This window comes from Typopeltis vanoorti, chromosome 1 (genome assembly GCF_054136105.1).
Source record: "Typopeltis vanoorti isolate ZY-2024b chromosome 1, IOZ_Tvanoo_1.0, whole genome shotgun sequence".
NCBI classification, from domain to species: Eukaryota; Metazoa; Arthropoda; class Arachnida; order Uropygi; family Thelyphonidae; genus Typopeltis; species Typopeltis vanoorti.
The window spans coordinates 76,511,517-76,525,104 of record NC_143549.1 but is presented as its reverse complement, the minus strand read 5'-3'; the positions used below and the strand labels follow the sequence as shown (position 1 = coordinate 76,525,104).

General features: G+C 37.6%; 1 protein-coding gene across 1 annotated transcript in view; it reads right to left on the bottom strand.

Annotated features, from left to right (window-relative positions):
• LOC150110106 (carbonic anhydrase 7-like) overlaps positions 1 to 13,588 on the bottom strand; it is an 81,358-nt gene that overhangs the window by 56,452 nt on the left and 11,318 nt on the right. The window contains exon 2 of the mRNA XM_090391444.1: positions 1,356 to 1,391. Coding sequence (XP_090247570.1) covers positions 1,356 to 1,391 — 36 coding nt within the window. The remainder of the gene's footprint in view (positions 1 to 1,355; positions 1,392 to 13,588) is intronic.

Here is a 13,588-nt window from a genome sequence, read left to right as displayed (position 1 = left end):
CCACACTCAGTCTAAAACTATACAATATCGTCACACAATAAATATAAAATTAATCTATCTCACTGCAGTCCTTATGATGATCTTCTTACATTAGTGGCAGATCTGACATTATATGAATGTTAAAGATACCAAGCTATTTTAAACCTGGTTTTACTCCATTTCCCAAGTAAGCAAACAGTCAAGTTTGCACCTGCAAGTATTGCAAGTCAAGGTGATCCTACACGTAGTGCAAGACCAAGGCAACTCATGGTAAAAGGTGAATAAGCTCTGATCACTATTCTTAATATTTACCCTTAATGCAAAGCACATCTCCTCTAGGAGATGTATGATGCTATGTATTAAAGGCAAGGGGCCACTACCTAGACCGGTTTCGAAATTTATTGAGGTCTCATCAGTGGGAGCCAGGCTAGAAATACCAAGATTTTAGTAATACAGAGTTATAAGTATTTTACCAGAACAAGTTACCATAAGGTGTTTTAACCTTATTAAATAAAAATCTCAGGAGGAGAGATAGATGTAGAAAGTATTTTACCTTGGGTATAATAAATGTTAAAGATACCAAGCTATTTTAAACCTGGTTTTACTCCATTTCCCAAGTAAGCAAACAGTCAAGTTTGCACCTGCAAGTATTGCAAGTCAAGGTGAGTTGCCTTGGTCTTGCACTACGTGTAGGATCACCTTGACTTGCAATACTTGCAGGTGCAAACTTGACTGTTTGCTTACTTGGGAAATGGAGTAAAACCAGGTTCAAAATAGCTTGGTATCTTTAACAATTATTATACCCAAGGTAAAATACTTTCTACTGACATTATATGGTATATTGACATATAAGTTAATGAGAGGATTTTATAGGATAAATGCAAAAGAAATTTTTCAAGATATGGCAGTGGGGGGGGGGACAGAGAGAGAGAGAGAGAGATAGAGGGAGAACAAGGGAAGTAGACCTATGGAAATTAAATAAGTTTAGTGAGCAAGGATGTGAAGACTAGATTTTTCAGTTAGTGTGAAACATGTGACATGGGAAATGGGTTATAGGAAGATGTGTCAGGGAATTAGTTTAAAGAGAGCTATTAGGTTATGGGTTATGGATTGAATCCCACTGAGCATGCATGGATGTTTATGTCCTTATGCATGGCAGATATATTTAACTGTCAGATGTATGACACCACCCTATTTAGTGGAAGCATGAACTTGTTTTATCTCTAGACTGGGGATTACAAATTATCCAATCCTTAGTCCACCTACAGTGCTAATGCAGATATGTTCACAACCTTCTGTGGGTAGGATTTTCATTAAAAAAAATAAGTAAATAAATAAAAATAATATATATATATTAGTTTAATTAATACACTTACCAGTTGGTTCTGTATAAGACCAATTACAACCACCTCCTATGGGAGAAAAATAATATTTGAGCATCACATAACAATTAAAGAAAACCTCACTAAAGAACAAAGAATGGTCTTTATGCAAGGGATGTTTGAAAACTAGACTAGACAATTTTCTTTTCAAGTCAAGATCTGTTCACATTACTTATTTTTTCTTTTATCACTCCATGTCCTTCTCAAAATGCTGCAATTTTGTTTTGGGACATCTTATATTGGTGATTTGCTTCATTTTTAAAAGTGTTTGAATGAAATTTTTGTCTTCATAGCTTATGTCCAAATGCTAGAAATCACATAGGGTTTGAAATGTTTGAAATGATATTCTGCTAATAGTCATCAGTGCCATATGCATGCATTGTGTGCAGCTATGCATCATGTTAAAGAAAAATCACAGTTTTATCAATAACTTTGGTCTATTTTTCTGAAAAATGCATACTGCAAATGTGGCATAAGTGGTGGTAGTTCAGCATGATATTTATCACTCAGAGGTTACTTCTGAGATACTCACTGGCAAAGAACAATTCTTCTGGATCATAAAAATAATATTAGTATCACCTTTCCAGATGAAGGTAATAGGCAACATATTTTGCCGAGGAAACAGGATTTTGTGTTTCCAAATCTTTGATTACTCTTTCAATGCTAAGTAATAGTGTCTAATTTAAGACTTATCACAAGTGATGAACAAAAAAGGCAATTCGTTCAACAGTCGCATTTCAATGACAAAACCTCAACATGCATTCCTTTTGTTCATCAATTAAATCATAGGACCATCTTGCAGATATGCACACCAGTCTCATTTAATCTTGTCACAAACTTGTCTCGTTTAAGTCAAGCTTAGCAGATAGCTTGCAGCTGTAGAATAAGGAGTTGATAAGCAAATAAATGCTGCTTGGGAACTGAAAAAAAAAATACATAATGACCTTTGGAATGCATTCATACATCACTGTATGAATGTATTCCAAAGGTCAAAAGGCATAAGGTAGGTAGGTATAAAATAGATGTGTGAAGATATTAAGCATGAAATCTGGAAGAAGAAGAAGAAGAAGGCATTTTGGAGGCAGCACAAGGTGAATAATTGTAATAATCAGTTGTATGAATGTCAGTATGATGTGCTGCAGGGGTCAGTTTTGAGACCACTGTTATTTAATTTGTATATTAATGATATTGGGATAGGTTAAACTGGTGATATAGAACTGTTTGCAGATTACAGTAAACCATGAATAGATTGTACGAGTGGGCAACAGTATGAAACTGCCAATTCAATGTTGCAAAGTGTAAAGTTCTGAGATTTGGTAAGCAATGATGAGATGAAAAGTATACACTTGGAAGGGAAATTTTGGAGGAAGTTGAGGAGCTAAGAGACCTTTGAGTGGTGGTGGACAAGTATCTGAAGTTCAGAGGTCACACTGCACAAGTTTTGAAGACATCATATCATATTATGGCAACGATGTAGAGGACCTTAGCTTGCAGAAATAAAGGAGCTTCTGATTCTGTTGTATAGGACCTTCATCAGGCCTCATATGGATTACTGTGCACAGATTTGGTCCCCTGGTTTTCAGGGTGATGAGGATAATACAGAAAAGACCGAACAAGGTCATAATTGGCCTTTGGGATGTGGAACAGATTAAGGAAATTATTAACCAAACATCGTTTTGGAGTAGAAAGACTGATTACAAGAGGAGCACAGTAACGTTCATTCACACAATGCCTATCATACTAATCTTATACTGGCATTTACTGAAAATGCACTCAGATCCACTACTGATAATTTATTCCTCTGTAATCACTCTCAAAGTAAAAAAAAAAAAAAAAAAAAGAAATTTTCATGCATTTAAATATTTATTATTATTTTTTATTTACATTTATTTTTTATGTCTCACCAAATTTTTTGTTCTATAGATTTTTTTTTTAGTTCAGAATAAATTTCGACATAATGGAGACGACAAAAAATTATCTGGAGCTGCAAATAAAAAAAAGAAAGAAAGAAAAGCGGCAAAAGAACTTGGAAAAAAGAGAAACAGAAAGGGCATCTAACTAAATTTCTCAAAAAAAAAAAAAAAAAAAAAAAGCCTAAAGGTTTATCCACGTACCTCATAGATAAATTAAAAGAGTTAAATTTAGATATTAAAAATTTGTGGAGATAAGGATACGATAACGGGACGAACATGCGAGGAAAACACAGTTGCATTCAGAGACATCGAATATTAACCCTTAAGCACTCTTGGTCCCGTGCCCAGCACACACAGATCATATTTAGTGATCGCTGATGCCGCTAAAATGAATAGTGAAACAGTGAAGTTTTTTTTTTTAAGCACTACACAAGAAATTTATAATTTTGACTAAACGATGGGATGTACTGTCAAGTACAGCAAATTTGCAATTAAAACTTTATCAGATACTAGGTGGGAAGCTAGGATTGACGCTCTTCGTTCGCTTAGATATAATATTGGAGAAGTTTTAGATTCTTTTGTGGAAATTTATGATAATAGTCATATTGACAATAGTACAAAATACGAAGCAAAGACATTAGCTTTGAAAATTAAATATTATGGATTTTTGTGTTCACTTATAATCTGGTATGAATTTTGTGCAGGATCGAGGTATTTATCGAAGGTAAAATACTTCAAAATCCGAACACAAATTTAAGTGAATCTATAAACGCGTTAAATAATGTAATCGACTTTACTAAAGAATTTGGATAGGATGAAAATTTTAATGTTATACTTGAATTGGCAAAAATGTGTTAGCATTAGATTTAGAAATTTCTCCTGAGTTCAAAAGCAGTACGCTACTCAGACATAATAAGAAAAGATTGTTCTGTTATGAATGTTCGGATGAAACGCCAATTGATCCGCGATATATAAAGTTACCTAAATATAATGAGCCAACAGGCTTGGATCTAATTTCCCCTTAATTTAATTAATGTTTATATCGCCGAAATGAAGCCTGTTGGCTCTTTATATTTAAGTAACTTAATGGGTGCACCTTTTGGACAACTCGTACAGCAGAGTATATAAGTTCTTTTCGCTATACCCTTTGGTATTAATTTGGTCTAGCTACTCACTGATGAAGCCTCAAAAAATGCTGAAACCGGTCTGGGTAGTGACCTCCCACCATAATGTAATAACAGCATACATTTCCCAGGAAATGTGTTTTTACATTATGGAAAATACCAAGAATAGCGATCAGAACTTTCCCCACCTTTGGAACGAGTTGCCCGTGTTTGTACTACGTTCTAGGACTACTTGCATTTGGCTCACGCTAGTATTCGCCGATATTTTTATAGTTTTTTATACCATATATTCGGCATGAAACTCTGATCCAATCTTTGAGTTTCTTATTCGGTTTTAAAACAATGTGGAATCTAATTTCCCCTTTATCTAATTAATCTTTAAAGTTACATTTTTCTTCCAGTTGTGGACACCATTATTAATTCTTTGGCTGAAAGGTTCGATCTCTTGACAGGTCACTTTAGCATATTTCAGTTTTTATCCAGTTTCAAGGACATTTCCAATATGGATGAGGACAGTTTAAGAAAACTGTGATGATTTACAAGTTGCGCTGACTGATGGTGAAGAAAAGGATATTTGTGCCACCGAATTATATAATGAAATACAAATTCTAAAGGACATCGTAAACTCTAGAAAATCGACCGTAGTACTCACATTATTTCAAATAGTAACACATCTTGTTAGGGTTAGGTAGCAAGAGATGGAAGCACTTGTTTGCTAGCCTCTTCATCGGTGGTTGCTATAATTAGTGATAGACATGGGCCAGCTATCTCTGATTGGCTACCGGGAGAGATTGAACTGCCCACTCAGTCTCCAAAAGCTAGATGGGGTATAAAGGCCTCGCCTTACCGATATCCCATGGCAAAAAGAAGTAAAATACCTGGGAATAAAACTAGATAACCAACTCAACTTTAACTCCCACATCTCCCATGCCTGCAACAAAGCTAACTCAGCAATAACTCAACTCTACCCTCTACTCAACCGAAGAAGCAATGTCAGTCCAGAAAACAAATTAAGAATATACAAAGCAATCGTCCGACCCACATTAACTTACGGATCACCAGCGTGAAGCCATACCTCCCCTAGCAACAGCAAAAGATTACAAATAATCCAAAATAAATGCCTCCGAATGATCTTCGATGCCCCATGGTTTGTAAGGAACATTCTCCTCCACTAAGACGGAAACCTGCCAGACATACCTACGTTTCTCTTCCAGATAGCAGCCAAGTACTTTGCTCAGGCATCACTCCATCCCAACTCATTCGTGAATCATCAGATTACGATGAAAACACAAACGCCCAAAGGTGGCTCTGATCACATATTGAAATAATTCTATACAGCCCTAATTAGGGCGAGCCAGGTGCTCAAAAATTTCTTTCATTAAATAATTAAAACATCGTTTACAGGATAAAAATCCAAGGGATTGATGTCCATCTTGCCATAGAAGTCAACATAAGGGAATAAATGGATTGATTCTATGCCAAGTGATTACCAGCAGAGAGTTTTGAGGGTGAATGATTGAGGATATTTAAAGTCGACTACTACTGTAATGCAAGTATGATGTGAAACTCTGGTTTTGTAGTGTAGCCGCTAGATTAACGCAGAGACGCGATTATAGTTTTCAAATTATATACAAGAACAGCAAGTTAACAACACAGGTAAGTGGACTGTAATTGCGCGATTCGATAGGCCTAACCGCCGTTTGGAATCACCATTGTTGATTAATTACTAAAAGCAACTGAATCGTAGGCTCACTGCCCCACGTCGTTGAGCGGTTTTTTCGTAGCCCTTACATAACTCCAGGAGACCCCCCCGATTGGTATGGAAGGCATCAAGGAACAGATTAAGACTCTAAACAAGGAGGAGTCATTAGAAGTTTTAAAACTTATCATGGCAAAGTTTGAGACCAGAAGTAGAGGATCAAGAATCCCAAGGGGAATTCATAACTGTTCTACCATCTAAAAACCCCCGTCATAACAACTCACAAGAAGAGCACTCCAACAAACGGAGAAGAACAGCAGACGATCTTATGGAGGACGACTCACCCACACAGGACGCGCCAAAAAACTCGGAGAAGGTCCCCCCCCCCAGTTATTCTACGGGACAAGGAAAAATGGATTTCTGTCATATCAGCCCTCAGGGAACAAAACATCACATATTCCTGGGCAAAAAAATCAGATGAGGGAGTCAAAATCCAGCCAGCCACCGTCACTGACTACAGGCAGATGCCAAGGCTACTGGACACCAAAAATCTTCCTTACCATACATTCACTTTACCGAGTGAAAAGACCCTAAAGGTGGTAATACGTGGAGTCACAGAAGGAATCGCTCCAGAAGAAATCTCAGCTGATTTAAGCAACCAGAGCCTGACCCCAATCAAAATAAGTATGGTGCTCAGGTCTGATAAAAGGCCAATGCCTTTAGCACTCGAGGAGATTGATAACACCCGGAAGAAAATGTATGAGCTGACTGCAGCCTCAGAATTACTATGGAACCTCTAAGAAAGAGAGCGTCAGCAGGACAGTGCCACAGATGTCAGTGGTTTGGGCATGCCCAAAAGCTATGCTGGGCCAACTTCAAATGCTTAAAATGTGGCGAAGGCCACCAGACCATATGCATCAAGCCAAGATCTATGCCAGCTAAGTGTGCAAACTGTGGAGGGCCTCACCCCCACCAACTATAAAGGATGCATAGCACACCAAAAGAACCGCAGGTCTCCCAAAACCGCTCATCCATCACCCAGCAGTGATACCCTAGGCAACTGTGCAGATTGCCATCCAGTTCAAATAACCTCCACCTTGACAGCTCAGAAAGGAAATCAACCTGAAACCAGGACCAAAACATATGCTAAGGCTGCACGATCCAAGAATACTTCCTCCAACGAATTTACAAGCTCCAACCTTACATCAGTTCTAACTGCCTCACTAGCTACCATGCTTCAGGAATTCAGCAAAACAAATCCTACACCATTCTCCACGAAGAAATTCCTTCAAGGTACCTATTCCATTCTGACAGCCCTTAATCATGAGCAATAGGAAATATAAACCTAACTCCCTTACCATAACTGCATGGAATGCAAATGGATTGAACAACAAAATCCTTGAACTACAATAGTTCACTCACAGATACACTCCTGATATAATTCTAGTAAATGAAACACATCTCAGAACAGCTAATAACCCTAAATTACAGAACTACGCAATGTACAAAACAGACAGACTCACTGCCAGTGGAGGAGGCACAGCCATATTCATTAAAAACTACATGAGCCACAATGTACTGACCAATCCACAAACCAAGAACCTAGAGATAACAGGCGTTGAAGTCCATACAAACAATGCTGGCAGTATCAAAATCTATGCAGTATACAACCCACCCAGCATTCTATTACTGGTATCTCCATTCTCAGCTTCAGACTCCATTATCATGGCTGTAGATTTCAATGCCATGCATACATCTTGGTATAGCTCCACAATCAATGACAAAGGCTGCACCCTAAACCATTACTCAACGCAAAATTCTATTGTTATAGCCGGACCCACAGAGTCCACTCCTCGTAGTCCAAATGGAAGCTCAGACGTACTGGACATCACAGTCTTCAGAAACATCAGATACCAATACAACTGGAAACTCTAAACGAATTATCATCTGATCACAACCCCATTCTGCTCAAGCTCGGTACACAAGAACAGTTCTCTCCTCCACACTCCTTTATATCATGGGAAAAGCTCTCCAAAACTCTCTCAGACCACATTGGCCCAGCACCCATTATCCATAACAAAGAGGAGATAGATATAGCTGTCAACAACCTCACTTACCAAATTAAAAAAGCACTAACTTCAGTCACACAAACCACAGTTTTTCATTCCAGTGGTCGGATCCTTGAGGAAATTATGGACCTGATCAGGCTGAAAAACAGCCAGAAAGAGGTACCATAACACAAAAGCCCCACAAGATAAAACAACTCTGAATAATTTAAATAGACAAGTCTGGGAAGCTCTACAAAAATATCGAAATCAAGATTGGGAAAACAAACTGAACAATCTGATCCCAGAGGATAACTCCATCTGGAAATTCTTGAGAACCCTCTGCACTAAAAGGCAACTCATACCCCCAATTCAGACCAAGAAAGGAGCAGCTCACACTGACTAAGAAAAAGCGAAAGCTTTGGTTGACAATTTGGAAACTCAGTGTAACCCCTCTTACGAGAATTTAAACATCAATCTAATCTACAAGATTCACTGCAGAGTCAGGCAAGTTATAACAGAATAAAAAGGAGAAGGCAGAACTCATCACACCCACCTCTCCAGCAGAAGTTATAAATATCATAACCCACTTGAATAACAACAAGGCTCCAGGTCCAGACGGAATCACAAACAGAACAATCAAATGACTCCTCAGAAAAGCCATCGTGCACCTAGTCAATATTATCAATGCTGTCCTCAGATTCAAAATATTTTCCCTTAGCATGGAAAACGGCTGACATCACGCCAATCAAAAAGACTGGAAAAAACCCTCAACTCCCCGAAAAGCTACAGACCTATCAGCCTACTGTCCAGCCTAGGTAAGGTTGCAGAAAAAGTCATCCTTACAAGGCTTCAATCAGCAACATATAAACTAGGTATTATCCCTAATGAGCAGTTCGGATTCAGAAAAAACCATAGCACCACACATCAGATACACTGACTGGTTGAATTTATCACCACAGGTTTCAACTGGAACCTCCACACTGATGTGGTCATTATAGATGCGGCGAAGGCTTTTGACAAGGTGTGGCACCAGGGTCTTCTCTACAAACTCATCAAATTTAACATGCCAACTAATCTAATAAAAATCATAGATAGTTACCTTAAAGACAGATTCATGCAAGTAAAAATAAATGAAACCGTATCAACCAGACGCAAGATCCTGGCAGCTGTGCCGCAGGATTCTCTTCTGGCTCCCCTGCTGTTTTCTATTTACATAGCTGATATTCCACAAAATCCAAGTTCAACAATCACAGCTTTATATGCGGATGATACCGCTTTATTAGCAAGATCTCTCAGTCCCAAACTAGTCATCAAAGTACTCCGAAACAGTATTCACACATTGGTAAATGGCTGATGGACTGGAGGATCCAAAGAAACCCACTGAAGAGTTCAGCCATCCTGTTTACCAAAAAAGAAGTTTCAGATCAAGGAAGACATACACCTATTAGGTGTCAAGATCCCATGGCATAGTGACGTCAAATACCTCGGTGTCATGCTTGACAAAAAACTCCAATTCACCAATCAAATAAAACATAAGCTCGAAGACCTCCAAAGCAATCGCCCAGCTCTACTCCATGATCAGCAGAAGAAGAAGTCAACTGGATATCCAGAACAAACTACTGATATACAAGATGGTAATACGCCCAGTCATCACTTACTCATCTCCTGCATGGAACCACACCTCGAATACAGATATTCAAAAACTGCAGAGGATACAGAACAAATGCCTGAGAATGATGCTGGATGTTCCATGGTTTATCAGAAACTCCCAGATTCACCGAGAAGTCAACACTCCCTACATCACATCCTTCCATGATCTAGCAGCAACGTTCTTCACCAAGACAAACAATCATCCAAACCCGCTGATCAAGCAAGCTTCAGACTACGATGAAACATAATTCTACAAATACAAAAGGCCCAAGTCAATTTTATGCTCAGCTGACCACAGCTAATCTCACTGCTCTTCCTGGCCGAGCTTAACGCTCAATAACTCTCCACTCAAAGAACTCCCCCCTCAGACAAAGGGGAATATGAAAAGCATTTATGATTCACCCATCAAGTCAGCAACGTTGCGTATAAGGGAATTAAAGGCGTTAGCTGATTTATTATTTATTTATCATACAGGATAGTGACAGTTTAGACCCACTGAAAATATTGCAATGTATATCGCAAATAATTTATAAAGCATCTTTATTAATTTAACAATTTCTCTTTGAATATTTTTGACACTTCTAATTTCAGTAGCAAGTGGGGAATGATTATTTTCAAGACTCAAACTAATTTAAACATATCTAAGATCTAGTATTTCATAGGAAAGACTGGTTGGACTGTCAACGATCGCAATAGAAGGTGATGTCTAAGAAACTAGAAACAAGTGAAATTTTGGATGACTTTGCTTCCATAAAATCAAGAAAAGTAAACTTTTAAATCATTTCATTTTTCATACATTTCTTTTTTCATTAAAAATTAAACGAGTCTCACTTTTTCTAGTTTGTACATCTCTAGTTATAATAACTCATAGTAATCGGTAACTTATGTATCTGTGTTTCTAGTCTTTGTGTATTTTTGTATGTTTTCCGATTTTTACTGTGTTGATCACATATATTGTTTTCAAAGTACATAATTTTCCATTAAAACGCGTTTTGATTTTCTAATCTTCAGATGCCAAAGTGATATTACTGAAGAAGGATCCCTTTACTGGTGATTTGGATAACCGAATGTAGCAGTGGTGACTTTAGTTATTTCGTTTATTTATTTGTTTTAAACTTATTTAGTTTAGTTATTATTGTTATTTCAAAATAAAACTCTTTTCTCCATCTAGGACCATCAGTCATTGGAAACCTTCGACGTATTTCTGCGTCTTCATCTAACACGCTTCTATTGCTATCCCGTAAAGACTGTAAGGCTCGCAAGGCAACTGTCTTTACAGATATGTAAAAGTTAGTCATAACAAAGGGATAGCCTTGAATATTCTTATGAGTGAGTTGCAATGGTTTCGGCTTTGGAAAAGTGGATTAGAAATTATGTTTTGGTTTTGTGAATGAATAAGTCACCTTTCGGGTTGTGGCTCTAGTTGTTGTTGTTGTTATTATTATTATTATTTAAAAATGTGTACTAGTATAAGCCGTTTTGCATTCGGCATACTTAATTGCTACTTATACCTGAAACTGAGGTATTTCATCCTGTATACAGTCAAATTGTCCAGAGTATAAACACACACACAAATTTACAGAGAGAAAGTACTATTGAAGGCGGTAGATGGCGATGTGTGTAGATGGAGAATTTATTTATTTATTCATGTGGGTTCTCCTTTTCTCCCCGTCCCTTTTTTTTAGGGGAATTGATTCCTCCTAATGCGGGATTAGGTATATATTTGATGACTGTAAATCTGTGTGTGTTTATGGGGCCAGTTTGCCTGTTCTGAGGAACGAAAAACTCTAGTTTCCGGGTGAAAAAACCTCCGTAGAGACCATATAAAGGTTCCTTATGTCATGGACGGGAATCGAACCCAAGTCTTTCCGACCAAAGAGCTTCGTCTATACCGACTGAGCTACGGAAGCTTAATGGAGAATTAAGTAATGTAGACTGAGGGCAGTGTAGAGTGGAGTACCTTCCTGAGATGAGTCCTTGAAATACGTAGAGGTATCGCATAATAATAATAATATGTTAGTCACGACATTTAATCGTCAATTCCAGGTATTAACAATACTGTTTGTTCTATGATATCTTACAAAACAGTTTCACCAAAAGATAATACGCCGAAAACAGTTAATCGAATGAAAAATATATCGACAAACAATTTATCGGACAACAGTGAACCAAAAAGCAATTCATTGAAAGGCAGTGTCTCAAAAACATTCCTTAAATAGCAATTCACCGAAAATCCAAAATACATAGAAAAATCACAATTTATAGAACAAACAATTCGTCGAAAAATGAATTGTAAAGCAATTTATAAAAACCGGAATCAGTTTGAGAGCTAAAGTGTGAATGAACTATAATAAAAAAAAGAAAGAAAAAGTATTCACATTAAATAAAAAAACAGAGTAACTTTAGTATAACATCGCTTCACAGGCAAAGAAAACTTCTAAGTTATAAATGTGCCATGTACCACTTCACACTGTTTCATATCAATTGTTAACTACGGAGTTTAAGCCATCACGTTCAAGCTTTAATGGAGTATAAATGGCACTGGGAAATGATTAAAAACTATTTGAATTCTTCCAACACTTCGTCTCAGTCAGAGAGACATCTGTACGGAGTACAAACTTACACTTGCAATACACACACCCACACACAGAGGCAAGACAATATTAAGTGAAACACGTGGATATAAGACTACAGTCCTATCTAGATGAAGCGCCCTCTGTAGGCGTGTGTAGGAGGCCTCGGTGGTAAATTGGGATCTCGAAGGATTAATGTTTCCCATATTTTGAGAAATTTCTACATCTGTATCTATTTAAATTAAACTGATTTATTATGGCAGCTGCAGATTCTAAACACAGGATTTCTTTTGTAAATTGGTAGTGATGGAGCATAGTGGGTTTTTTTTTTCAGTTTATCCCATGAGTAGTACCCAGTGCATGGTCCGCGAGGCCAGACTGACATACTCATTATTGCAGATGTATTTTTTTGTGTTGATCTATGCAGATGGTGATCTACCCATCTGCTCAAAGTATGCCAACTTGCAAATACAGGAGGCTTTATGTACGCCAGTAACTGAAAAAGCAGGGAGCTAGTCCTCTGCAGAACGGATAAGGGTTGGAGTTTTAGTTGGGGTCTTAAAAGTTGTGCAGAGGTTGTATTTCTTTAAGGACCTGGCTGACCCGGACATAGGGATGATGATGTCATTCCTGAATTCCTTCTAAATAGATAGTCTTAGATTGGAGGAATGGATTGATTTTTTTTTTTTTTTAATTCTGTAGGAATGTCGCCATGGATAAGAAGGTGTCGTGTATATGGTAGGGTTCTGTTTTGAAAAATAGGCTTTATCTGAACAAAGATTGTAGGCTCTATTGTTTAGAGTGTTAATGATGCAATATTATTGGAAGGGGATCATAGAGAAGTTTGTGAATGTATCTGTCTATATGAGTGGGTTTCCTGTAGATAGTGAAGAGAAAATTACCATTAGGAAGGAGTGTGACTAATGTGTGTAGGAAGGGGTAGACTATTCTTAATTTCCTTTTCCATCGCAAAAACTGGGTTCTTAGATTTAAGCTCTTGAGGTGCCAGAGGAAAGCCTAATGTTTCTGGACCATGAGACCAAATAAAGAACACATCGTCCACATATGTTAGCCAGAGAAGGTTTGATAGATATGTAGATTATGTGAAATGTTTCTTTACTTGCCCAGACAAAAACTCTTTCTTCCCAAAATATGGGAAACAATAATCCTTCCAGATTCCAATTTACAACCGAGGCCGCCCACAGAAGACGTCTCACCTA